Genomic DNA, 26002 nt, shown 5'->3' with positions numbered 1-26002 from the left:
TAGTTTTTGAATTTTCAGGCTGTATCATATATATACAGTCAAAATAAGTTCGCAAAATTTATCAACTTTCATAGTTTGCGAAGTCTTTGATACCGTATCATATCATATAACTCGCATAAAAAGAATTATGAAAGTTTATCCAATCATACCAAGACTGGTCATACGATAGACTGGGAATCCAGTGAATGTTTGAGCATCATCCACTAAACCGCTCAATTAACTTACCGGTCCGTATAATAGGCTTATTAGAAACAATAAAACCGCCCACGGACACCGAAACAGCGACTCGCACTCATTAGACCGATGCCGCCAATTACGCGGCTAATCCAGGTAATTAGGCTATGTTTATCATGGCAGTATAATTATGACCAATCTGACTTTATTCTTCACATGACTCTGAAGATGACTTCCGCTCAGGTTGTAATAGTCCATTTATAATAACATTTATAATAGTTCAGCGATGGGGAGAGTATTTGAATATACAATGTTTTCCTGTTTATGTTGGTCTGATCGGAGGGTGATGGGGAAGGGGGTGACAAGAACAAAAACGTTACATGAAAAAGAAGTAACAAACATCTATAAGATCGCCTAGTTTATTCTTAGCTAAAGTGGTATTCTTTTTTGCAGCCTTTTACCTACATGTCCCGGTGTGTGTTTGTTTGTATATCGCGTCATCGACACCTTTATTAGTTGTCTAAATCTTGCCTGAAAATTCGCAAATTATGAAAGTTAATAAATTTGCGAACATTTTTACTAGAATACGATATGATACGGTATCAGAATTCGCAAACTATGAAAGTTGATAAATTTGCGAACTTTATTTTACTAGTATATGATATGATACGGTAACAGAATTCGCAAATTATGAAAGTTGATAAATTTGCGAACTTTTTTTATACTAGTATATAATATGATACGGCCTGAAAATTTCGCAAACTATGAAAGTTGATAAATTTGCGACCTTTTTTTTACTAGCATATGATATAATTTTAAATTAATTTAATACGGTATCAAGAAAATTGCGAACTTTTTTTTATTACTACTGTTAAAGAAAATTTCAAAATTCGCAAATATGTAAGTTTCGAGAATATTAGAAATAGGTTTAGGATTCATATCAATCTCCTCTTAGAAATGCTGTAGATGAAAGACATGTGAAGGCTTAGTCTTTGAATTTAAGTACCTTTTAGGGGTGAAAATCATGTTTTAATGTAACCGAAGTGGAATTGTACATTAAAAGAACTGGAGTAAAATCGTTCTTTAAATGCTCTTTGAATGATTGATAATTCATCACCGTACTAAAAGTTCCTTTGTAAATTTCCAGGTCTATTCATCAAGTTATTCAGCTCTTGAACACTGTAAAAAGAAGCTCCTTTACAATGAATCGTGGAGATATATCACTGGACTATCTTCCTTCAATCAGTTCGTTTATGTTTTCACGCATTGAATTCATAGAAGTAAGAAACCACGCTGAGTTGACAGATGTTTTAAGCCTGAGAGAGATTCCTCCGCTGAGCATGTGTACTGATGTTCGCTCGAAACTCGCCAAGAAGTTAGCAGAGGTACATGGTAATCGGATTGTGAAGAATTGGAGAATATAGCTGTACGTATACATGGACTTGGCAAGTTTGATCGCCCAAGACTCCAGGAACTAGTACGATTGAACAATTTTCGCAGTGTTGCCCTCGAAGTAAAAAAGGAAAGGTCTTATTACAATAGACTACGTGCCAGTAATCAAGATGCCACTGTTATACTGAAGGGCGTGGAGAAGTATTTTGAAGAAATATGGAGTCATGAGGAAAGTGATTATATCTTTGGTGGCCTTAGAGTTGCAGACGCCAAACGCCTTTCCTGCGATCGTTGGCTGAGCGATGATCTAATTGAACATTTCTTTACAAAATTTAACAGAAAGGCAGACAGTCATCGCTTTTTCGTCTTCACAGAAGTTATGAAGGACCCTGATATGTTCGGGTCACTTCTTATTCAGAGCTACCATCCAGGTATTAAGTTCGTCCATTTCGCCTTGAACATTGCAAAGTCCATAACCGGCACAACAATTACAAACGGAAACCACTGGGTTTATCTAGTCATTAATTGTGACACTTGTCAAATGTATTATGGAGACCCCAAAGGTTGGGGTGTTCCAGATAACTTGAGAGCTTGTTTTGACCCCTTCTTTGAGATTTTCAGTGGACGTGTCTCTACAGATGTGGAAGTTTATGCTATGCACATTCCATCGCAGCACACCAGTCGCTTACACGTCTGTGGGACGAAATGCAGCTCTTTATATCCACTACAAACCTGCGAGAATCTATGTGGAGCCATAGTAATTCTTGTTTCAGCCTGTGCTGTTCTTGAAACTGAGGTTTGGGAAAAAATGATTCTAAAGCACAAGATATATGATTTAGATGTGGATGCTGTGTTCTTGTCGTTGCTTAGAAACCCATCTAAGGAAAGTATGAATGTAAGAGCACTCCTTATGTCATGGTTGACAGATCAAGTCTTTGAAGAGCTTGGATTTGACACGTTGAAGAAACATTCCAAAAAAAACCAGTTGTCAACCAGCTCGTCCGAGTATGACATCGAGTTTCCTCCATTGCAACCATTTCAGACCAGCACACCTAAGAAGCACCGAACCACGCAGCCACCATCCTTCCAGACCAGCTCACCAAAGGAACATCACACTACCCCCGCCATCATCCCAGACCAGCCCACCCCAGAAGCATCGTCCTACGCAGCCACCCAAGACCAGCACACCAAAGAAGCATCGTACTACGCAGCCACCCGAGACCAGCCCACCAAAGAAGCATCGTCCTACACAGCCACCCAAGACCAGCCCACCAAAGAAGCATCGTACTACGCAGCCACCCGAGACCAGCCCACCAAAGAAGCATCGTCCTACACAGCCATCATCTAAGACCACTACGCAACCATCCGAGTATGACATCAACTTTCCTCCATTGCAGAAAGACCAGACAAGCAGTCACGCAAAGAACACTGCTTTCACTCGTAAACGAGACAATGGTAAGTGCGAAAAAAACTGTTCGTATAAGATGAAAAGTAAACACGGTCTGAATATAAAAATGAGGAATTCATAGGGCTTTACTTTTCAAAGTAAAAATAAAAAATAAAAATGGCGCAACGTCTTGAAAAACTGTTTTATAAAACTGATTAAGATATATGACAAAGAAAATTGTACAATTTAGGTGATAAGAAAGTTTAGGAAGGCATCAAAATCTAGTAAGGGAAACCCTGGTAAATTCTTATAGACTCGGTGTTCTCTAGGTTAAATGTCTTTTTGTACTTATGTTTTTAGATGTAAAGAAGACGTTGAAACCAAATTGCAAAGATATACCAGGGCAGCCTGCACAAATGGTACATATCAATGAATCTGCCCATCCTGGCACAAATGACCTGCCTTTCCCAGAGCTCTCCAAGAGCTTTTACAAGCATGTGGCGCCAAATACATCTAAAAATATCTGCGCGGAAATGTCTACGAAAGCCGAATCTTTAAATGTTGGTATAAACGATCTGCCTTTCCCCAAAGTGTCGAAGAACTTTTACGGGAATATGGCAGATGTTTCAGGGGAGCCGACGCTAAAAGTACATGGCAAAGGAATAAACGACCTGCCTTTCCCTGTGGTCTCCAGGGGCTTTTATGAGAAAAGAGAACCACCCACCATGATGCCTGAGGAGTGTGGCAGGGCTGAACGTGCACAGGAGGTACATTCACTTCCTCGTCGCTCACGAGAATGGTTTAAAAGAAGAGGCATTCTAATGAAAAAGAATGAAGGTAGAAAAAAGACACTGTCTGTCAAAGGAGACATTGAAGAAAGAATTAGGATTTTAGAAAAAGCAACAGAAACTGCAACAACCCTTAAAGCCAAAGCAGAAATTTCAAAAATGATTGAGGTTGGACGATACATGTTAGACAATGGGCCCATGATTGCTACCCAGGAAATTGGTAAATTTTTCCAGAAAAATAATCAAAGGCGTAAAATGATGTCCTCCGAGATATTACGAAAACTTCAGCGACACTTCAACGTAACCCAAGTGTATATTAGAGGTACAGGGTATATATTGGAGGACAGAGGCCAAGATCTCTTAGGTGTTGCGCGTCGTCTGGAGGAAATTGCAACTAAGCGTTTCGACGAGCAGATCAACAATGTCATCAAGAGCAGGGTAGGATCTCTCCTAAAAAGTGCCCTTAGATTTTGTGACACCAAAAAAGACCTTGATTTGATAAAGGGCTTGTTTGCGAAGGCTACCGGCGTGAACTTTGTATGTAAAATAATAGATGTTAAAAGTAAGTCTGCTGTGAGATTAGCTAAAGATGAGATCGATTACAAATTATCTCAATTTGAAGAGCTTGAACAAACTTCACTTGTTGTTAGGAATGATATGACAAACGAGCAACAAAGGCGACTATGGAGAAGGATCGTTTTCAAGAGAAAACAGAAAATTGGGACATTGACGCATGAAACAAGAGGAAGAATGCTTAAGGCTGAGATTTTTCCTGAACTGAAATTCGTTTTGGAAGGAATATTTTCACATGGCAGTAATAATATGCTCGGTGGACTTGAAAGCCATCCAAGGTTGACGACAGATATCATGTATAGACCAAAAGACAATGTGCTATATATGCGGCAAGCAAGGGATATTTTACTGGAAATTGCTCCTCCTGGTTTTGGTATATCTTTAAAATCCTGTTACAATTATACTGAATCATACAAAGAGAAAACATACTCCGCAAAACGTCCTCATGCAGGTCAAGATGTGAACGCTCGTATTTCTTTAAGTTGCCCTCCAAGAACAGGTGTTTCGAAACAAGTTGTCAACCTCCACTGGACAACAAAAAACATAAATTTGTTACTAGAAAGTGCAGAAAGCTGCAAAGAAGACTGCATTGTAGATTCAAAGGACGCAAAAACAATAATATGTGGTGACATTCAACCGGTTCAAAACCCTGGAAAGAGTTGGAAAGCTATTACGTATGAGGACCATACATTTGATCAAAGCCGGACCAACGCAGTGTATCCAATGACACACCTCTTTTTAGATATGACTGAAAATACGCATAAAAAAAGTAAGGACCATCCCTCAACAATCGAAGTAACGAGAACTGGTTTCCCCGTTGTATTAGTGAACATTGCATTGACAGAAACGGAGACCACATTTCGTGCCATGAATGAGCTTTTATACCTCTTAACAAATCCAGAGCTGGATAACGTTTTCAGAAACCCCAGAACAGGAAAGCTGAAGTCCTTTTTCGCATTTGTAGTTGATAACGGACATGGGGAAGATCCAGATAGTCCTCTAACACAAATGTGCCTAGCGCGAATTTTATTCATCTTGAATTTACGCAAAATAATTCAGCGATCATTTGCTGAATACCACAGCAAACGGAATTTTGTGGAAAGGGTTCACGTAAGTGAAAACGTTGCCTTATCCAGGCATGGTGCGTTTAGCAGTAAACAGCTATTTCCAGAAGCTGATCCAGGTAGTGCCGAGCACCTTCAAAATATGGAAAAGATGGCTTCAGATGTAAAAGAATGTTTGTCTAATGCTCGTTTCGGTAGACAATTTCTCCAGTGCTACAGAGGAATCAAAGAGAATGGAATCTTTAATGACGAAGAAAGACTTAAGGACTTTATGAAACTGTTGGAAGAGAGGAAAGAAGATTGTGAATGGACCTATGGACCGAAAACTCTAAATCCGCAATTTCAAGCACTGGCCACCATTTGGGGTTTGTCTACTGATTTTACTAGGAGATACATTGATGACTATAAATTAATTATGGATTCTGAACTAACAACTTGCTGGAAAGATAAATATTCCACAACCATTTACGCTGATAAGAGCATAGACAACATTGAGCTACAGCCTCTTCTCGATTACGTAAGCTGGTTAAAGTCTGGAGGAGAACTACATTATTTATCATTCGAAAAAACGTCCCTTTTAAACAGTAAGTGCAACATCAAGACACCGCAGATGTTTTTGCCCAGTAAATTATTAAACTCATTTTATGTCATTAACAACAATCCTCCGCAAGACGTTCTGGAGAGCTTTGGCCATTCTTTCGTGGATTCCAGTTAAGGAAGTTGAAGAGTACTTTCACTCACAGAGGCTAAAAGAAAATAAGGAATATGAAAAGAGCATCGACAGGGAAACATGGAGAAGCCATCCCCTATTCAAGAAGTCAGTAGCAGATTTACAGCAGATGTGCAAGAGCAAAGGGCTACCTGACAAGGGATTGAAACATTCCCTGGTCGAGAGATTGGCTCTTGAAAATGTACATGACTACAAGAAACCAAGCCATTTTCAGCCATATTTTGCAGGACTTACTTCCTTACCGTCGTCCGCTGTAGAACTTAAAAAAATACCTATTCCAACCATCAAGTATATCTTGAGGAGCTATGCAATATCCGCATCTGGTAACAAAAGTGAATTGGTGCTGCGTCTCTTTCTGTTACGTCATGGTCGCTCTTATCTTGTTGCACACAAAGAAGTAGAAGAAATAAAAACAACCATCACAAATGCACAAAAAATAATTTCCGAAATGGTGAAAGAACACATTTTAAAAGTTGATGACATAAGACGTGTAAGGGCACACCGTAAAAAAGTACAAGAAAAATCATTTATCAAAGTTCCTGATGGTGTACTTCACATTAGTGACCTCCATAACCTCTTCAAGTCACTCTATAATTATCTAGATCGGGGTAGGCAATATCAGCCTGACAAAAGCACTTGCAGGCCTGTTCAAATGGAAACGATCAATGCCTCTGATGAGTATGAGAACTTCTTTGAAATAGGCAGACGACTAAAAATACGTTGGACAAAAGAGGAAATAGGTGATTCCGGGTAGCGACCAGGCTGGTATGTAGCAGAGGTGCAGAGCTCATCAATTGCCAGTGACACTGTTGATGTGGTGTACGTTTGTGAGCCTGACGCTATATACACTATTGATGTGACATCACTTCTTGCTTCAGGAAAACTGAAAGAAGCCTGATTAAGGTTTAGCTAGTAAGAGTAGGGGTCGTGGAGTGGCCGTACTGTCAGCCATCCCCTATCAAGGGTGGATCCAGGGGGCGGCAAAGGGGGTGTGAAGTTCCCCTTCAACAGGGAAAAAAAAAAAAAACTGAAGGAAGAAACTCAATTAACCCCACCCCCCCCTCTAAGATTTTGACTGGATCCGCCCTTGCATATCCTTACCCTTTTACATTTTACGTTTAAACCAGTTTGTAACTTACAATGTGACTGGTAAGGTGTACATAATACGAGTAGGGGCCATGGATTGGCTGTTCTGTTTTCCGTAACCTACCACTATATATACTTATTTCATTGAAGTTAGTCACCAAAAATCTAAAAAGCAGTGATCGCTGAGAATCATGGGGAAATGTTTTATATCCTACAAGTAAAGCTTTTGACACAAACTGCAGCAGTTGAGGATGTTCAGAGGAGGTGAGACTGTAAACATGTGTAACTAGTAAAAGATCTCATTTCCGTCAACTGTTATCAAGCGGTTGAAACATGTAAAATGTATCTATCCATAATCCTTGTTGGTCTCAGCTTTGTAGCTTTTCAGGTGACTAACTTTATTTAAATAGTTGTATATATACCCCTTTCATTTAATTCATTTAAGCGAGTTTATATAACACTCTTTTGTCCTAGTTATGACTTATTTAGCAGTTTTTTTGTGCTTTCTAGCTGTATGTTTAGTAGTTTTTACCATAACGAAGGCTATTTTGATATTTTTTGTTGGTCTTGGGTTCAATTCTTCTTCTACTTATGGAATGATCATAGTAGTTCTTTGTATAGTTTCTAGACTTGAACATGTATTTAGTAGTTTCTCAATTGCCCTATGCATTCTACTATCACAGTTTGTTTTTGAGTTGGTAAAATGTTCAATTCATAATAGAAATTTTTTTAAATTGAAAATTTCAACTGTTACATAAAAGGTTTCAATGTTTAATGCATTTGATCACCGTAACTACTTTTGTAGCTCTATAAAATGTTTTTTAAAACAATTTTCCAAGTCTTGTTTGTATCTTGACCCTTCTTGAGAACATTATTCCTAAGGTTTGAACAAATAGACTATTTTCTTGTCATAAACTTAGAGGTGAGGAACTAGAACCACCATACCACAATATTACTTATAATATCATTAATAATTGATATATAGGTTTCTATTCAATCTGGGTCTACTCCATCTGCATCACATTATAACATAGCTGTATATCCCATACAGCAAACTAATCAGATTTAATTACAATAAAAATCTTCAGAATAAAAATCTTCATCAAATTTCTTTGGATAATTCTTCAGGGGTGTACAGAGTGAGGTAAAAATCTTCAGGGGTAGTCGAATTTCTTTGGATAATTCTTCAGGGGTGTACAGAGCAACATGAGGAGCCCCAGGCCGGTTAGATTTGTTTTGCGAGGACAAAAAAGGTGCGCAAAATGCATATTTGCGGTACTTATGCGCTGTAGGGGAGGATAGCTAGGTGTTAAAAATCTTACTCTTATTACTTATGGTTTGGTAATACGAGACAGAGATAATGATAGAGACAGAGATAATGTATTTTATTCTACACGAGATTATCTGGTCTAAGGATTTTTCTGTGAAATTCTTGTAATGATATCCTTTGGGAAGGATTTTTTTCGCAAGCCCTCGTGATCAGGGATCGGAAAAAACTATAAAGATCTAATAGAATAGAAACGGATTTCAACATATATCCTAAAGAAAATACATCGCTAGCGGTACTTTCTTTCCCGGTAACGACTTCTGGTGCAAGATAACTTCTTTCACAACGTGGAATAAGTTTTCTTCCAAAGTAGCTTGCGATCTTTCGACTTTTACCAAAATCGATTAGAACTGGAAAGTATCCAGGAGAATCTCTTTCTTCTTCTAAAACAACATTGTTCGATTTAATATCGTTATGCAAAAAACCTTTGTGGTGAACATACTCGATTGCGTTACAAATCTTATCAAAAATGCATAGGCAGTCATCTTTTGAAAGAAGTTTCTTCTCTGCTGCTCGATATAGAGTCAAACTTTTAGAGTTCGTTCCATGAAACTGCAGAACTAAACATACAGGCAGTGTTTTTGTTATCATACCGAACAAAAGTGGAAGCCCCCTGTGATCACCCAAAGAATTGATTACGTGTCCTTCGTGTATCAACTCTTCCATAACCCGCTTGCTATCTCTGGTATTGTCCCTTGCCCTTCCTCGTTTAATGACCACCTTGATTCCTCTGTATTTTGCAAAGTAACAATCGCCATAGCTACCGCTCTCAATCAGCGTCGAATATTCAAGGAATTCTGGTCTGATTTCTTTGATTCCCGATGCCGTCTGTGTCTGCTTTTTACCAGAATCGAAACTCTCACTAGTACTTTTGAAAGTTGAAGTATTTAGCGTAGTTTTCTCCCTTTGAAGCTTTTGTTTCTTCGCTAAATTTACCATCACAGCCGCCCTGGATGCTTCCATTAATGACTTATCTGCCGCTATTTTCGTTACTTCATCTTCTTCTTTGCTTGGACTTTTGCTTTCTTTCGCCTCGTGACACTTTTGTATTTCCGATCTTTTCTTTTCGCGTTTCCTTTTCCTGTATCGTTTCTTCTGTTCTTTCTTTTCTTCTTTGGTATGGGGTCGACTTTTTGTAACTCGTTTTTCAGCGTTTTCTTCAGGATTCTTATCACATGCATGAGACTCCATTTCCAAAATGAGATCCCTTAGCCGGAAGTGGGTGAGCCGCACTATGTCATGTACGTCCTAACCTTATGAACTAAAAATAACTTTTGGGCGTACTTTCATTCTATAAAAAATGCACTATAATATTATTTCATATTCATAAGTTGAAGCATAGCTTTTCCTTTCTTCTTCTCTCTCTTTTTTTCTTATATTTTCTTATACACTTTTTAAAAAATTTTTTGCCGTTCAAGTTTTCGAGCCGCTGAATCACAATTCACTCGGCTTTACTGAATCTGGCTCGAAGTACGGACCATCACCGGATGTTTTGGTGTCCAACTTGCTTTTCAACGTTTCAAAATGGCTTCGTACCATACCATGTGTAAATGCTGTGACAGAAATCTTATAAATATCGAAATCTTACACACCCAATAAGTCTTGAAAAAATCTTGTAAGACTTTTGTGGGACCTTCTTTTAAAAAACTTTGATTTAAAGTATCAGTAATTAAGCCATTGGAGTTATTTTAAAAAGTTTCAGCTGAATGTCCAATATTAATGGACTTTTCAAATGCCCTTAACAACGTAAATGAAATCTAGGGAGTTTTCAAGGAGTTTAGTTTAAGAAGTAGCATAAACCCTGTATTAATACAGTGTACCTTTTTTTTCAATCTCAATTTGTTCCTGGTGACTTCCAAAATCTCTTATGAATTTTCCTTTTCCCTTCAAGTCTTGATAGTACTGGTAAAAAATAGGCAAAATTTAAGCAAATTGTATTAGAATCATTACATTATCATCAACAACTTACATGCAAACCAATAATCTATATACAGTAGATATATCACTCAGGACTGGTCAACATAACCTTAACAGTGGTAAGTTACAACTGATAAGTTACGCATGTCATTATAACAACTACATTATTACCTTCAAACGCTCTTGACAAAATGAGACTTGGTTAAGAATGAACAGCTTCACAGTCTCGGCATCCCTGAAATAATTCTTGATGAGCTTATCCTTTGGAAGGGATTCTAGTACAATTTCATCACAGTTCTCTAGGAATTCTCTTTCTGTAGAACCTGGAAAATTGATAAATATTAATGATTTGATACATTTGTTTAAAATGTTTTAGCATATGATCAAGCATCATAAAAGATAGAGAAACTGAACATTGGAATTTTTATCATACATTCACAGGCAGTATATTGTTAACCTGAAAATGAAGACACCTTGATATTGTGTCTTTCTGCAGAAGACTCCTGGCCTGGCTTCATTACCACATGAATCCTGTCTTTTTTGAAGGACTTTGGGCCAAACTGTGACAGGACTTTATTGCATTGTTTTAGGCTGTCAACTTCATGCAAAACTGTAAACTGAAGGTGTCTTCATGATAGTTTTGATTCATCAGCTTTTTAATTATAAATTAAGCCAAGCTTTCGAACATCTTGCTCTTCATCAGGGCAAACGGTTGTGACAATTTTCACTAGAAACACGCAACATAACAATGTGCGCGTGTTACAGTCAAATGTATCCGTTGTTAGGAGCGTGCGTGTTACGAAGGGATAATTAATTGCGCGCGCTATTTTTTGGGCTATTAAGATACAATTTTAATTGTTTATCAAGCTACGATAGCTATCAGGTAAAGTTCTTGCACTATCTCTATTAAAGAGAGCATGCGATTCACTAGCAATCTTCCATGCCTCCAACCATTTCCTCTGTGTGCCATCGTTCTTCTTTATGAACTACAGAACAACCAAGGCAACCAATGCTGTGGCCAGTCTTCATGGCGTGCTGTGCTAGAGCTGAAGAGCAAGATGCTCGAAAGCTTGGCTTAATTTATAATTAAAAAGCTGATGAATCAAAACTATCACGAATCTCAACTCGCCTTACAAACTCTTATTGGATGGTGGTGCATGACTTATTTCGTCTGGCGTCTTTTCATTCTTCTTTCATACTTAACCCGATTTAAGAGCTGTTCAGATGTGAATTTCTCCAGCATTATCTTTCCCGACTCGGTTTTCTCCAGATGGTTGCTGATGCGTATTTTCGAGATGGGACCAAAAGCGATGATGTCGCGACAAGCTTTCTGAATTATAAAGATTTCTCCAGTTGAAAATATGCCATGCCCCTGACTGCCTTCAGTAGTTGGGTAAACCACGCTGACGGAAAAGGCGCTTGCAGCTTCATCTTGGTCATCATCAGTACCATCTATCCTTTCCATTTTATCTCTGATGTTTTCTGTCTCCACGGGAACACAGTCGCAAGAGTCGTCTAGCTGTGTTTTGCAGCGCCATTCTGATCTAACTCTGTCATAAACCCTTCTCGGTCTGAGGCCTTTCAGGATTTCATTTTTTTCGATTTTATTTCTTACATCATCCATGGATATTGATTTTGCAATGATCTCTGCTTGAAAAATCCTCCTTATTTCTTTTAGTTCTTTGTTGCTGAAACGAAAAGGTCGATGTTCGTCATCGTTGGTTTCTACTTTCTTTCCACTACTGTCGTGGGTGTCTATGGAGGTTTCCATGGAGGTAACCGCTGCAGTCTCTTGAAGCTTTCTCTCGTCTGGGACATCCCTCATCGATTTTGAAAGTTCTTTAGATGCTCTTGCTGCCACCTTTTTCTTGTTTCTTAGTCGATAGTATTTCGTCTGCGTTTGGACTCGATGACCCATCAAGTCTGCGAGGTCAGAGCTCATGCCAGCTTCTGTGTTATCGCAAGTGACAGTTACAGCAGCCTTTCGCATTGCTGTGGCAGAAACTACCCCTTCTAACCCCGCCTTCTTCCAAACGGATTTTACACACATTGTTATCTGGCCGGACGTCATCTTCTCTCCATTCCATGACAAAAACAACTGCGAAGCATTAGCTGCGTTTGGTAAGCAGGACCTTACATTTCTCAAAAATATATTAACCCAGCTGTGTAACGTGGGGTTAAAAACTACTTGAGCTGGTCCATGTATATGAACTGTTTTGTGCTCAAAAACGTCGACAACTATCTGGTCTTGTTCTTTTTGTCCACGCTCAAATTCTGTGAGCTGCATGTTGGCTATTACTCCAGATCTGTGAGCATTATTAAAACTGATTTCTGTCATCAAAAAATCGCGTATAAGTGTGTACACATGCTGGGTGATTTCGATATTGTGTGCACCCGACAGTTTTCCAAGATATGAAATAGCCTGTCTTACTGCTTCGCTTCTTTCGAATTCTTTTACCTTATCAGGTGTTATCAGGGAGTCAAAATCCTCTTTGGCTTTCTTCCACATTCTTTTACCAGTGACCTTTTTGTACGAGCTATTCCACCGTATGACCTTCTCTTTTAACGATTGAAGCAATTTGTTGTCAAATGGTACTTCTTCAGGTTCTTCCGAAATTAGAAAATCATAAAAATGACGCAAACTTGTGAGATAAGACTTAATGGTGCCTGGATGAAATTTTGACTCAGCATATTGATGCAGAAACTTATTTCTTACCGCTTGTTTGTCTAAAAGCAATGTTAAATTCTGTTTTACGGGATCTTTTTCAATGATAAACAGAATCTTTTCCACTTGCCTACTATGCTGGTTAGCTGTTTTTTCTTCTTTATGTCCCCCGTCAGCAGAATGAAGCCAGTACGAAAATTCTGATAGCACAGCCCTTACGGAAGCTGGTGTGTCTTGGATTGAATCTTTATCAGCATTATTGACGATATGTTCATCAATGTCATTATTTGCATTTTCTTCTTCTCCTTCTAAGACTAATTCATCGTCAACTTCTAGTGATAATTCGCTTGCTTCTGGTTCCATATCATTTCTCTCGTCTACGTCTGGTTCCATATCATTTCTCTCGTCTACTTCTGGTTGCATATCGTCTTTCTCGTTTAATTCAGGTCTCACATCATCTTCTCGTGCCTCGGGGCAGCGAGTTTTCTTTACAAGGACACATTTGGGGTTTTTAATGGCAGTACGTAGCATCTAAGAATACTCTTTTGATTTACTGTTTACTTTGTGTACGTTTTTCAAGTGCTGAGGAAGACGAAGAACTATTGACATACATCCAGGAATCGGACATAGTCTTCTGGTATGGTAGTCTTTACGATTCTCTTGTTTGTTGCCGACAGCTTTTGGGTTTGTTTGAAGGAGTTTTTCTTTATAAGTATACTTCTTACGAAGACCATATCTGGTAGCAGCTTTCCGTGCTTTTTCTTTCTCCTACTTATGCACACTTACGAGATGTCTTGGAATGTGTATAACTGATGCCTTGCATCCTGGATGTGGACATTGCTTTTTTAAGCGGCTGCCTTCTGTTTTCATCTTCTTTTCCTTGTTACTACAGTCTTCTTTTTCTTCTTCTTCTTTCCTTTTTTGGTTTTCAAGTTTATGTTCCTTGTCGCTGTAGCTTTCGCCGTCTCCTCCACTGTCCCATTCCTCTTCATTTCTATACTCATCCTCTTCGTCGCCTTCACATTCGCCCTCTTCTTCATCATTCTCTTCATCTTGGTCACCATCACTGTCGTCGTATTCGCCATCCTCAGCTCTCTCAACCCGAGCATTTTCCTTAAATTGCTCTTGAAACGCTTTCCATTCCTCTTTGATTAGCACTAGCTTATCTTCGCACTAGAAAAAAAGAACCCAAAACAAATAAATAGAGTGTTATGATTAACTAAACAAATAACTATGAAGAATAATTAAGGACGTTTGCGGGCATTGTTTGCGCGCATCATTTCTGCGCATGAATTTAGAGCGCACGCGCTCATCATGATAATGTCATTCTAATGTTTTGCTGGGCAAAATATCAAAAAATGAAGATTTTCATTTCTTCAAACACATATCTATAAAAACCGCATCCAGTAGAACTGCATATATCGACTGAAGAGCACAAGAGGGCACAAACTAGGTGCACAAAGTTGTCTGGGGGTGCACACCACAACCGAAGGGCACAAAATAGGAGCAAAACGTTGCTCGAGGAGGGTGCGCGTATCCCTCCCTTGGATCCGCCCCTGAAAAAGGCGATTCATTTAAAATAAGTTCAGCCTAAACTAATTAATGGTTTATCTCCTTAATTACACCTCATATTTCTTTACAAAGAAAGAATCGTTATATACCTACCCTTTTAACACGTTCCAAGTCACCTCGTTTTTTCGCTGTAACCTTTGAGGTTAGAATGTCTCTCACACGTGCCTCATAAGCAAAACGTGATTTACTTAGTTGTGGATCCATATCTCTGAGCCAAACAAACAAATGAACAAACAATTATCTTTTTTATGCTTTACTATGCCTTAGCATACTCTTATCTTTACTGTTTCAATATTACCTGGGGCCCTACTTATTGAACCAATCTATGTCGATTGAAAATATTACAGAAACGCATAGTAAGAATCATTACCAACTCTAGCTTTGATGCACATACTTCTCCTTTGTTTTCTCAAAATAATATATTAAGACTTAGTATAGATGATACACATACGGTGGCCATATCGACAGCATACGTTTTATTCAGATTATTCAGATTAACTTGCGATCGCGACTTATTAACTGTAAATTCACATGTAGAAACAACCAGGGTTCGTGCTGAATTCAAAGGTACCCAAAAATGATTTACTTACCCTTTCCAACTCGACACTGGGACCATCCGCCATGTTGCGCTAGACGTATGCGCGTCTTTCGCAAGTTAATAAGTCGCGATCTGAATCAAATCTATGATGTCGATATGGCCCTTCTGGGCCACCGTATATACACTCCCTTCAGCTAGGTTTATTTATGTATTCCATTGAAAAAAAGATATTTCTTAACGTTTTTCTTAGGATGTTCTCAAAAAAATGTCAATTTCACTCCTTTCCCACTAGACAATGTAAGAACTTTAGACCAATTTTTTGTAGAACAAATATCAAACAATTCACAGTTGCTAGTCAGGGACCAAAAGTTTGGGATTCCCTGCCTTACCAGGTAAGATCATCACCCTCATATATATTTATATACAGCCATTTACAAAAATTATGGCCGTTTCAAATATAAATACAAGTATATCGAAAGTATATCAGACAGGGTGAGATATCTTTCTTGATATTTTTTTAGGAAAGCCCTAATGATAGACAACTCGAAAAGAATATAAGGGGGGCTATCCCATAATTTTTGATATGAATTGATATATTAGTATATATATTGGAAGCGGCCATAATTTTAGCAAATGGCTGTATATATTTATCTATATATATCAAAATCCTTCTTTCATTATGCATTCTTGCAATTCAATTTACATAATTATCTTTTATATTCTTCTTATTCAATTTTCTCAATAGTAATCACTTGGATGGAATAATGATTAAATAAAAATGATGATTGATTGATTGATTTAATTAGTAAAAACAAGTACTGACAATATTGTTTTGAATTTTTAAGATTTTTCATCACGAAGTTCTATGCAATTCATAGACATGTTTTTTTTTTAGTTCATTATGTTAGTTGTCATTGTTTAAAGAAATGAGCCAGCTTGAAAATTCTAATTCTTGAAATTTCTTGAAAATTCTATAAAAAAAGATTTTCGCAAAAGAAACCAACAATTTAGAATATATAATGTCTGAGAACATCAAATGTTTTAATCTGTAAGCAATCGAAAAACCAGTAAGATTGAAAAAATATAAATCCACGAAATGAAAAACGTTAAGCTTCCTTTCGTTATAGTATCAAAATATTAGTGATTTAATTCACTACTAACAATTTTCCAGCAGGTTTCGAATCATGAAGGGAGTGTTGTTTAAATACTCATTTGCTATTTTCTTTCTAAAATGATTTTAAACATATTTATACTCAAAAGAAAGCTTAATTCTCGAAAACATTCACAAAGAGTTTCAAAGAAAATTTGTAATTCTTACCAACGACATTTTAGGCCCCGTTTTTATTTCGAAATAATATTGTCTCGGAGTTTAAATTTGAATTAAAATGACGACTTAACCTATTGATCAACATATCCCTAATATAAAACATTGATAAATGCATGGTTAATAAAGATATTGAATTTTTATACTCACCAAATCAGCAGCGATAGATCATCACTACTTGATCTGTATGTAGACGTTTTCAACCGTCACCTCATTTGAATTTGCTTGTTTTTGTCACGTGACTATTCCAATTCTACTAGACTGCGGTTACCCTGTGGTGTGCATGTATGCGCTGTTTTTAAAGTAGACAAAGGTCGATTCTTTTTTGTATTTGAGGGAAAATGTTCGGGAAATCTTTTATTTGTAGTTAGAAGAAATGGAAGGCAGCGAAATTAGTTTTTTCTTTTCTGTCCTTTTCCCTTTTTGTTAGCACTTTGAAGGCTTAATAAGGGTTGGGGTCATATGTCCATGAATTGGAAGTTGAATCACTTGATCTATGATTGAAATGAAATTATTATCATTTAAAGTTAATGAACCTACATGTTAGATGTATAAAACATGTAAAGTGTTATTGACTACCATTCCGACCCAACTGAGTTACAAAAATGCCCTATATGTAAACTGTGATCATAATATTTACTTAAAAAATTAAAAGAAATGTAAGTTGACTAGTGAAATAACTTGTTTTAGTTATTGCGTTACCATTAGATAACAAAGAAGGGGAATTAATCTTAAATGTAGGCTTTTTTTTTGCATTTTCTAGTATGATAAAAAAAAGGGCACTTTTGCACCATTTGCCTTTCGAAGAAAATTTTGGCTAAAAAGATAACACAGAAGCAATTTTTCTTTCTGAAAAAACCGCTAAAGGTAGACGATGCTGCATCCTAACATATCACGAAGTTTTATGGATATTGGTTTATGTGCACTAGTAGAAAAACGCTTTCATTTTAAAAATAAGCTAATTTTGAATCGCACTTTTGGACACCAACTCAAATGACACCTTAAGTGTAATAAACTCAAAGCATTTTTTTAACCCAAAATTTTCTCCAAAATAAAAAAACGTTGGCTGAAGATTGAATCTTAATGAGCTCAGTCATCAGCCATATATCCATCATCAACCGTAACGAAGGCTTTTTACCACTCAGGCATTAACAAAACCACTGCAAAGGCACTTTAGTAACAATTTCTGGACAAAACCTGATATATATAAGGGAAGGAAAAAAGATGTGAAGCTATAATTTTGTTACCATCTTGCATTTTTTTTGCACTTGATCGCTTTATGAAATTGGGGATTAAATTAAAAATTTAAAGATGAAAAGTGAAAGAGAGAAAAATATGTGACAAAAGTTCCCTACGTTAGATCTAGAGAGAGAGAGAGAGAGAGAGAGAGAGAGAGAGAGAGAGAGAGAGAGAGAGAGAGAGAGAAGATCCCAAACCATACCTCTGATATAGATTTTCAATTAGCAATTTCATAATTCTAAGGACATATTGTTCACAACCTATGTATTAATAGTTGTGTACTTACCCTCCAATATTTGCTTTGCACATAGAGAAATGCTTCAGGCAAACCTCATTTGGTCCAAGATCACAATTGGTACACAGCTATTACATATAAGTGTATGAATACATAATCATTATTCTTCCTTGGTGTTTAGCTTATTTCCTACAGAATTAGGGCTCATTGATATTTTGAGTGTCCATGTGGGTGCCAGTCGATTAGAGAAATTGTCATGTGAATTGAATTATTCTAATGAAATGGGAAGTACCCTTAATTAATTGGATGTTTTTATAAATTTGTCATATTTATTGCTGATCAGAATGCACATATATAGAGAGTACACAATGTAAAAGTATAAATGAATTTCTTACCCGTATTGCATGGCAAAACATGCAAAATTCAACGTTGAGGCCTTTTCCACCAAGCTCGAAATTACCATCATTTGCCTTAGCCAGTAAGAGGCAGAATCCTTTGTAATCAAGAATAACTGAAAAGCAACAAATGACTAACATCAATCATGGTTAGTTAGCATCACTAGAGGTAAAGTTCTCTAGTTTACCTTTAAATTTGATTCCATACAATTTTCCATCAATAGAAATGCCATTCCTTTTAATCTGGTCTTTCTGGAAATTGATGTCAACAATCATGTCTCTGATGTTTTGCCTATAAAATAAATATGCTGCTGTTAAATTTCAAGAAAAAAGTTGTCAAACTATTAAACTATCAAACCAGCTCATGCATTCCTATCAAGGTTGGAAGGTTCAGTTTGTTATTTGAAATTTGAATCTGGGTTTGTTTTGAAGTTTGCATTATTTAAGCGAAGATTGCATTCTTTAAATCTAGGTTTGGATTTCAAATAGCTCCAGTTCTTTAAAGATTGATGCAAAACCAAAAATCTTTATACCATTGTGGTTACCATTTCAAACTGTGTTGTGTGGTGGTGTATAAATACTTCGTTCAAGAACTCCATTCAAAAACTTCTGAAAGAGCATTTTATTTTAACGCCTGGGTTGTAGATTTGCTTAATCTCAAATGTTTGCTTTGCTTTTCAATTCTGGGCGTGATTCCCCTCTTAGAACATCAGACATTCTTAGCCCTAGAAAATAAAAAACACAACTATGAAAATGATTTCAGTGGTGTAATTTCATTTACCATTTCATGTATAAAAAGGAATTTGAATTAAGGTTTTAACATGATAAATATAAATCGTCATTTGATTCATTATCCTGTGTATATGTCCAGGTCTTAAACAGTTCACAAAAATGAAGTACATGTAAAGAAAATGATAAGCAAGTGCACATAACTGGTAAAATAATTACAAACCGGTATAGCACTGCAAAAGGCACAGCATTCCACCCCTAATCCTTTCCCACATAGGTCAGCAGATTTCTCACTGGTTTTTACATGCTTACATTCATCAGGTTTACATTGGCAATCTTTTTTCTTCTTCTTTAATAGCATTATGAGGGCCTTGTTATCCAGAGTGACTGCTTTTAAAATCAGCAAAAATTATTGTATGTTTTAACAACAAAATCTTTTGATTCTAGTATTGCATTTTCGTTAATGTGTTATAGCTATGCAATCGAGAGATTTCACAGCACTAACATTTTAAAAAAATGTTGGTAAAACTCGGCAGGGTAGCCGTCAGCGGCGTGTCTAAAATGCGGGTGGCGGGTAATGGGTAAAGGGTAATAATGGGTAAAGGGTAAAAGGTAGAATAAAAAACAATAACAGTGAAAAACGTGACTTAATGTTTATTTAAACGGCAAACGCGGAAATGTTGAGAAAACATAACGCTTCAAGTCAAAATATTAGCAATTCATGTTAGTATATAATATAAATTTCGATATTCTCTTTTGTTGTCGATGTTAAGAATAAATGATGCTAGATAAATGATACGGGACTTCTCAGAATTACAATTTAAAGAATACAGGTCATTTTTTATCACTGCTAAATTTCATATATTGTATGAGTAGAGTACTGTACAAACACTAAAATCGCGCAACGAAGAGTACGCGCGTAGTTTTGCCACTCCTCGTCCGAAGAATACCCAGGAAGTAGTATAGGGAATGGGGGTTCCAGCGCAATCTCAACACGGGGCAAGACCCGTGTCAAAAATCCACCTACGGAAACAACCCACTCCAAGTGTGGTTGGGGGCAACAGCGCAAATATGTTAGTCTATATATGGAGTGCGAAGATTGTAAAGAGTTTGTTTATGATTTCTGTGTAAAGTGCTTGAAACTCAAGTTTGTACCTACTAAACCAAATAAGTATATTTGTTGTGGTAAGAAAATGCAAATAGAAGACGACACGTCAGCACAGTGTTACGAGTGCGGTAAAAATATTCGTAATGCCGTGCCTTGTGCTACCAGGGAACAATATTATTCCAACGGAGGTCGTAAGAAGACGCCATACAAAAGAATAAAATACTTTAGGGACTGGATGAGTCATATCCAAGGTTATCGACCGGTATATTTAGACAACGAAGTAAAGAAGAAAATCATAGACCATTTAGAAGAGCCAACCCCACAAAGTCTACGGAAGACATTGAAAAAATTAAAACTAGGGAAATATTACAAAGCTATTCCCTATCTTTTGTCTGAAATTACCGGTAAGTCTATTCCCGAGGTTTCTGATATGACAAAAGCCGAGTGGATGTTTTGTCGGCTGGATAAGGATATTCCTTATTACCCTGACGTAATTTACGAAATATTTTACAAGATAGACCCCAACCACCCCCTGTTAGGATGGATTCCAAGAAGATAGTGAATCTTATGGCATAAGATTACGCGTAATTTCTAGACTGACGTTCGATATGTAAATAGAATCCTGTCACGCTTTTTTCAAAACTGATGTCTAAGCAAGCTTTCTTTGAAGCTCTTCTTTCGCTTCTTGGTAAATCTTTTTGCGAGATTCCTCGGAAAGATCTTTTACGACTGTTTTTTTATTCCTTATGTCCGTCTTTAATTTCTCGTATTTGTCTTCTTCGGCCAGAATGAGCGAGAATTCTACGTCGTCTATCTTTCTGTCACGCAAAGCCTTTGAGACAAGATCGGTAATAGTATTTACTTTAGCCCTAGATAGAGCTATTGTCGTGTCATGCTTGGATATTTTCGTGGATAGCTTTTTCATAATGCCCGTAGCAACAGCCGAAATAATACCACAGGCTGCCCCAACGCTGGCCAAAGGAACGCCAACGACTATTCCGGGTCCAGTAAGCGAAGTAGCAACGCCGGAGCCCGTTAACACAACAGATATGGACCCTGAAGTTATCGAAATCTTATGTAGCGTACTCCGGGCTCTAACGTATTTCTTCCTAACTTTTTCGTAGTGTTTTGTCTGCCCTTCCAAGTAAGCCAGGATTAAGTTCGCTTTATTCAGACGAAAGTTTTCAGCGTTTAATTCGTTAGGTTCCTTAGGAAGTTCAGGATAAAGTGGAGGCGCTGATGGTATAACATCCATTATATATACTAATGTACGACGCTTTTGGGAATGATATTGAGGAGCAGCCACATCACGACAACCGGGATTACTGGAATTGGAGAGCATTTAGGAAGATGTTTCCACATGCAGACCCCAGTAAGTTCGAAAGAAGGCCCGATGGTATTTACTATAACGGCTCTAGGATGTACAGCAACGAGGATTTGAAGCCTACGCTGGTTAATCAAATAGACGATCAACTGAAGCATTCGCCAATGCATAAGCCAACGCCAGCGCCAACGCATGTTGAACCCAGTTGGTCAAAGGAATTATTGCTTGGTACCAGTACTTATCCGATACCCGCAGTTTCATTTGATAAACACCCAAGCTTGGACCTAACGCTGAACATGCGGATTTCTAACAAGCATTCCTTTCCGTTAAAGGTGCGGGATATCTTCAAAGACGTACCCATTATTCATACCACCGCTAAGGAATCTCATGAATGGTTAAGTGGTCCTAACATGCGTTATTGGTCGCAGCAACTAAACTTTGCAGTTTGGTGTGCCACTAGCGGCTGCGGTGTAAGTGCGAAGTTGATGAAGAATTCGATATTTATGTTTCACTTCCACTTTACCGTCCGAAGAATACTGCATGAGATGGGCGTTACTGCGCTGCCGGGAGATGCTGCGTTTTATCCTAGAGATAACAAATACGACGTTCCAGCCTATGACAGGCTTTGTAAGGAGTTTGGAGTTGTGGGAAAAGACTTTAGATGCACTACCGGTGCTAACAATGGCTTGGGGCATATTTGGGCTTATTGGGGGATTGGTGGACATGTGCTAAGCGATAAAGAAGTTCATGCGTTGAATCTACGATGGAACACTGGGTATCACAAAGAAACTCACGACAGTAGCACCTTCTTTGAACCAAATGCTAAGACCACTAAGGAAGTTAGAGACGGACCTCTGTTCAAAGACGAGGGTGGTAAGTATGCAGGGGCCAATCCACTGATTATTAAGATTACCAACGACGAGCAAACGAAGCAATATCTTAATTTCATACCCCCAGAAGGTAAAGGACTAACTAGAGCCGGCCTTGCCCGTTTGAACCGCAGCATAGAAGCTTACGTGTATTCTATCCTTGGAGCTCAGGTAAATACCCGATTAAATATAATTGGAAATACCGGCGCCGCAGAAGAGACGCGAGCCGAAGCTTTGATCTTATTCGAAAGTTCGATCTTGGAGGGCGACATTAGCAAGGGCGTACAGCGTTACCAACTAGCCATACAAAATTCTAAGGCGAGGTTGGACTACGCAGTAGCCCCGGGTTGTTGGTTAATGCCCAGTAATTTATCTATAAATACTGGCTCTGTAGTAGGATACAACAACAAACTTCAACGAGCTACTAAGGATATGAAGTTTGGGGTGAATGACGTGAACTCTGATACTCTTAGGAACATTCCTCACTTCGTAGAGAAGCCAAAAAAGTCACACGAAACGAAGCTACCTGTAGTTAAGAAACCACCAAAGAAGGTCCTGCCTGCGATACCTGAGGAATATGACCATAACTTACTAAAGGCCGGCTTAGCCGCCGCAGGCGTTGGTCTAAGCTATTATATATGGCGATGAATAACCCCTACGTAGCTGGAGTAGATTGTGTCTATACGACTTACACAGGCGAGAAAAAATACACCCAGGCATCTTGGGTTGATGTCACGGGCATGTCCGTGGATTTGAACTACTCGGGAAAGAAGTTGATCCTTTGTAGTATTTGCATTGGCACGAGCAGCCATGCCAACGTGGGCTTCAGGTTCCTGGATGAGAATGGCATACTGCAGCCTATGCGTACGAAAACGAACAACAGGGAGCCTGCGCATTTCTCCGTAGAGCCGCCAACGAATAGCGCTGAGAATCTTACGACTTGGACTTTTCACATGGTTGCTGATTGCCATGGGAAGGTAAAGCTGCAAATACGCGTAGACGACACTGGGAGCGTTTGCGTAAATAGCATAGAAAATCAAAGGGATACGACCTATAACCACAAGACCATAAGCACTCTTACGGTGCTTAGCCTTTAGGCCTGAAATATATGAATCCGCTTTGGAAGGAAGCCCATTACACTTATTACTTAAGGGATGGGCGGTATACTGATCACGCCTGGCTTGACATTGGGATGTGGGTTGAAGTTGGAGGTCTTGCGTTGATCGTTTGTAGCATTAACGTTACCTCGGGGCGGGCGGGAACCACAGGGTTTAGGTTGGTTGACGAGAATGATGAGCCCTTAGCTCCTTATAGGGCATTGACCAACAATCGAAGTCCTACTCATTTCTCGGCGCAGCCATATCCATTTAGTAATGAGGCGTTTTACGTGGCTACGTTTCAAATGGTAGTCAATTGTAAGTATGCTAAGTTACAGATTTACCCTGACGGTAGTAGCAATCTTGGTTATTATGCTTTCATAAATAGCACAGACGGATACGCTAACACCCCCGACAGGACCTGGCATCATAAGACCATTAGTACTATGACCGCTATACCACTAGTTCCGCATTATCAGGGCGGCGCGAATACTATCTTTACTTATCCCCAGTCGAGAACGCCTCGGACACCCGACAACGATAAGCCCGACATAATACACAAGGATAAGATTAAGCCTTCATCTTCTTCAGGAGTACCACCCCAATAGCGACGACCAAGATCCAAATGTTGTTGCCCACAAACTTTAGCAGTTCTCCGCCGGCCCTAAGTGCCAAGGAAACAACCGAACCCAGCAGCCCAGGAAGACCGGCTGCCATCTTTTTTCCCAAGTCCGTCAGCCCACTGCCTAATTTCTTTACGCCCGCGCCCGTAGCCTTAAGCGTGGATAGGATGACTCCTACTACGCTCGAAATAGCAACCGCAAATGCCAGCAGAATACCATACTTCACCAGAGCTCTTTTTACCTTTTCCTTGGTGGTAAGTCCCAATTCTCTTTCCAGGTTGTCCTTTTGCGCTTGTAATTCCGCAACCCTCTCCTGAAGGGCTTCTAATTCCTTTTGGGCTGCCTCCCTTTCTTCTTCGGGGCGCGCCTGGTCATTGATTATTTCCTGCTGCCGCTCTATTTGCCCCTCCAGGTCTTCGATGGCCTGATCTCTTTGCTGGATTTGCTCTTCTTTAATGTTGATTTCAGCAACTAACTGCCGCCGCTCCACCAAAGAACCCTCTATGGTGGTACGTAAGTCCTTGGCTTCTTCCTTGCTTATATCCAGGTCTTGCAGGGCGAGATTGAATACCCTTTGGGCGCTGTCTTTTTCGCGAAGAGAAATGTCTCTTTGTTCTCTAAGTTCTAATATGCGTTGATTCTTGTCGTCAAGTTCTCTCTTTTGAGCATCAAGGAGTAGTCGGTTTTGCCGTATGTAATCTGCTTCCCTTTCCTCCATCGCTTGCTTTAGCTCTTCTACTTCCCTTATCGCCTCAAGACCTTTTTGTTGCCGCTGCATTATGGTCTTAACTCTTTCGACGGCTTCGTCAATATTCTCACTATTTTCTCTCATTCTTTCGGGTAAGTTGGGTTCTCCTAATGTCTTTCTAAGGGTTGGAGGAATATTTTTATCTGCGTAGTATTTACCATTTATGTCCCTGATGACATATGGATGAGCATTAGACCTATTTAACCTTGCTACTACGACTTCCCTGCCCCATTCGTTATCCGCGTCAAACATTACTTGGACTTTGTTTGGATCCCAGTTTGGGAATTCTTCCTTGATCCTATCAAAGTCGTCCGGGGTTTCTTCCATGGATTCGTCCATTTGTTCCTGAACCCTACTAAGCCATGCAGCGCCGGGGGCTTCGGGGATGTTGCCGTCCGGACCAAAGCTGGTTTCCGCGGTTTTGCTCCTAGGAGGTTTCATCATCGTGTTACTACCAAAGTCGATGTTATCGAGCTTTATGTATTCTGGTATGGGTTTGCCTGGGTTCTTAGTGCGGTATTTGTCTAGGAAAGCCATCCAGCCGGCGCGGACTCTTTTTCCAAACCGACGCACCATGTTACCTCGGAATTCCGTGGGGTCGTTGGTTTTAGGTAGTAAAGACTCGTATTCTTCGTCGTTAATATCGACTTGACCTTCTTCGGTGGTGGGATCAAAATCCGTTCCTTCTACTTCCATTATATATGATAAGCTCAAAGTTAAATCCCAACGTATTACCTAAGCAGGTTGGCGGACTAAAGGCAGAACGCACCTTTCACCGGGTCACCTTTACGCCTTCTAGCGCAAAGCCAGGGGAAACGCTGTACGTAGGCGTGCCCCGCCTAACGGATAACCTAGTGTTGGTTCCTGGCACCCTGGCGCTAAGGTTTGACCTAGCAGTACAACCAAACACTGCGGACGTGCGTTACGTCGTCAATAACGTGGGTAGAAACCTCGTTTCCAAAATACGTGTAAAGTTCGCCGGGGAATCCTTGCTGGACTTAAACAGGTATGATTTGTATACCACGTACAAAGACTTATGGTTGACTGCATTTGACCGCGCGCAAAGGATAGAGCAGGGAATCGCCAGTGATGCCATAC

General features: G+C 38.9%; 3 protein-coding genes and 1 pseudogene across 3 annotated transcripts; 1 reads left to right on the top strand and 3 right to left on the bottom strand.

The window, feature by feature from the left end:
* The first annotated feature begins 3681 nt into the window (after window positions 1–3681).
* On the top strand, window positions 3682–7125 carry LOC148909339 (uncharacterized). The gene has a single exon (XM_089034094.1). The coding sequence runs from the start codon at window positions 3682–3684 to the stop codon at window positions 6091–6093; it is 2412 nt and encodes an 803-aa protein (XP_088890220.1). The 3' UTR covers window positions 6094–7125.
* A 4201-nt stretch (window positions 7126–11326) lies between these two features.
* LOC148909338 (uncharacterized) lies at window positions 11327–13871 on the bottom strand (annotated as a pseudogene).
* Window positions 13872–14910, bottom strand: LOC148909337 (uncharacterized). Its single transcript, XM_089034093.1, has 2 exons — window positions 14769–14910; window positions 13872–14276 (listed from the first exon to the last, which is right to left on the bottom strand). The coding sequence occupies exons 1-2, from the start codon at window positions 14877–14879 to the stop codon at window positions 13872–13874; spliced, it is 516 nt and encodes a 171-aa protein (XP_088890219.1). The 5' UTR covers window positions 14880–14910.
* Window positions 14911–16979: 2069 nt separating this feature from the next.
* LOC148909336 (uncharacterized) lies at window positions 16980–18682 on the bottom strand. The gene is made up of 4 exons (XM_089034092.1): window positions 18595–18682; window positions 18407–18522; window positions 18063–18139; window positions 16980–17031 (listed from the first exon to the last, which is right to left on the bottom strand). Exons 1-4 carry the CDS (start codon window positions 18680–18682, stop codon window positions 16980–16982), a joined length of 333 nt encoding a protein of 110 aa, XP_088890218.1.
* Between the last annotated feature and the right edge of the window lie 7320 nt (window positions 18683–26002).

Source organism: Actinia tenebrosa, unplaced genomic scaffold (assembly GCF_029948245.1).
Source record: "Actinia tenebrosa isolate PJP-AT-01 unplaced genomic scaffold, QUT_ActTen_1.0 PGA_scaffold2__45_contigs__length_23673736, whole genome shotgun sequence".
Lineage (NCBI taxonomy): Eukaryota > Metazoa > Cnidaria > Anthozoa > Actiniaria > Actiniidae > Actinia > Actinia tenebrosa.
This window is presented reverse-complemented; position numbering and strand designations above follow the sequence as displayed.

What these genes read in the sequence shown, in the direction of transcription:
- LOC148909336 (XM_089034092.1), bottom strand. Translation starts at nt 18,682, where the DNA reads ATGATTGTTGACATCAATTTCCAGAAAGACCAGATTAAAAGGAATGGC. An exon ending in TGTTTTGCCATGCAATACGG is followed by an intron (nt 18,140 to 18,406) that starts GTAAGAAATTCA and finishes TATATGTAATAG; the next exon opens with CTGTGTACCAATTGTGATCT. An exon ending in TGCAAAGCAAATATTGGAGG is followed by an intron (nt 17,032 to 18,062) that starts GTAAGTACACAA and finishes TTTCAATCATAG; the next exon opens with ATCAAGTGATTCAACTTCCA.
- LOC148909337 (XM_089034093.1), bottom strand. Translation starts at nt 14,879, where the DNA reads ATGGATCCACAACTAAGTAAATCACGTTTTGCTTATGAGGCACGTGTG. An exon ending in ACTTGGAACGTGTTAAAAGG is followed by an intron (nt 14,277 to 14,768) that starts GTAGGTATATAA and finishes CTTTTTTTCTAG; the next exon opens with TGCGAAGATAAGCTAGTGCT.
- LOC148909339 (XM_089034094.1), top strand. Translation starts at nt 3,682, where the DNA reads ATGCCTGAGGAGTGTGGCAGGGCTGAACGTGCACAGGAGGTACATTCA.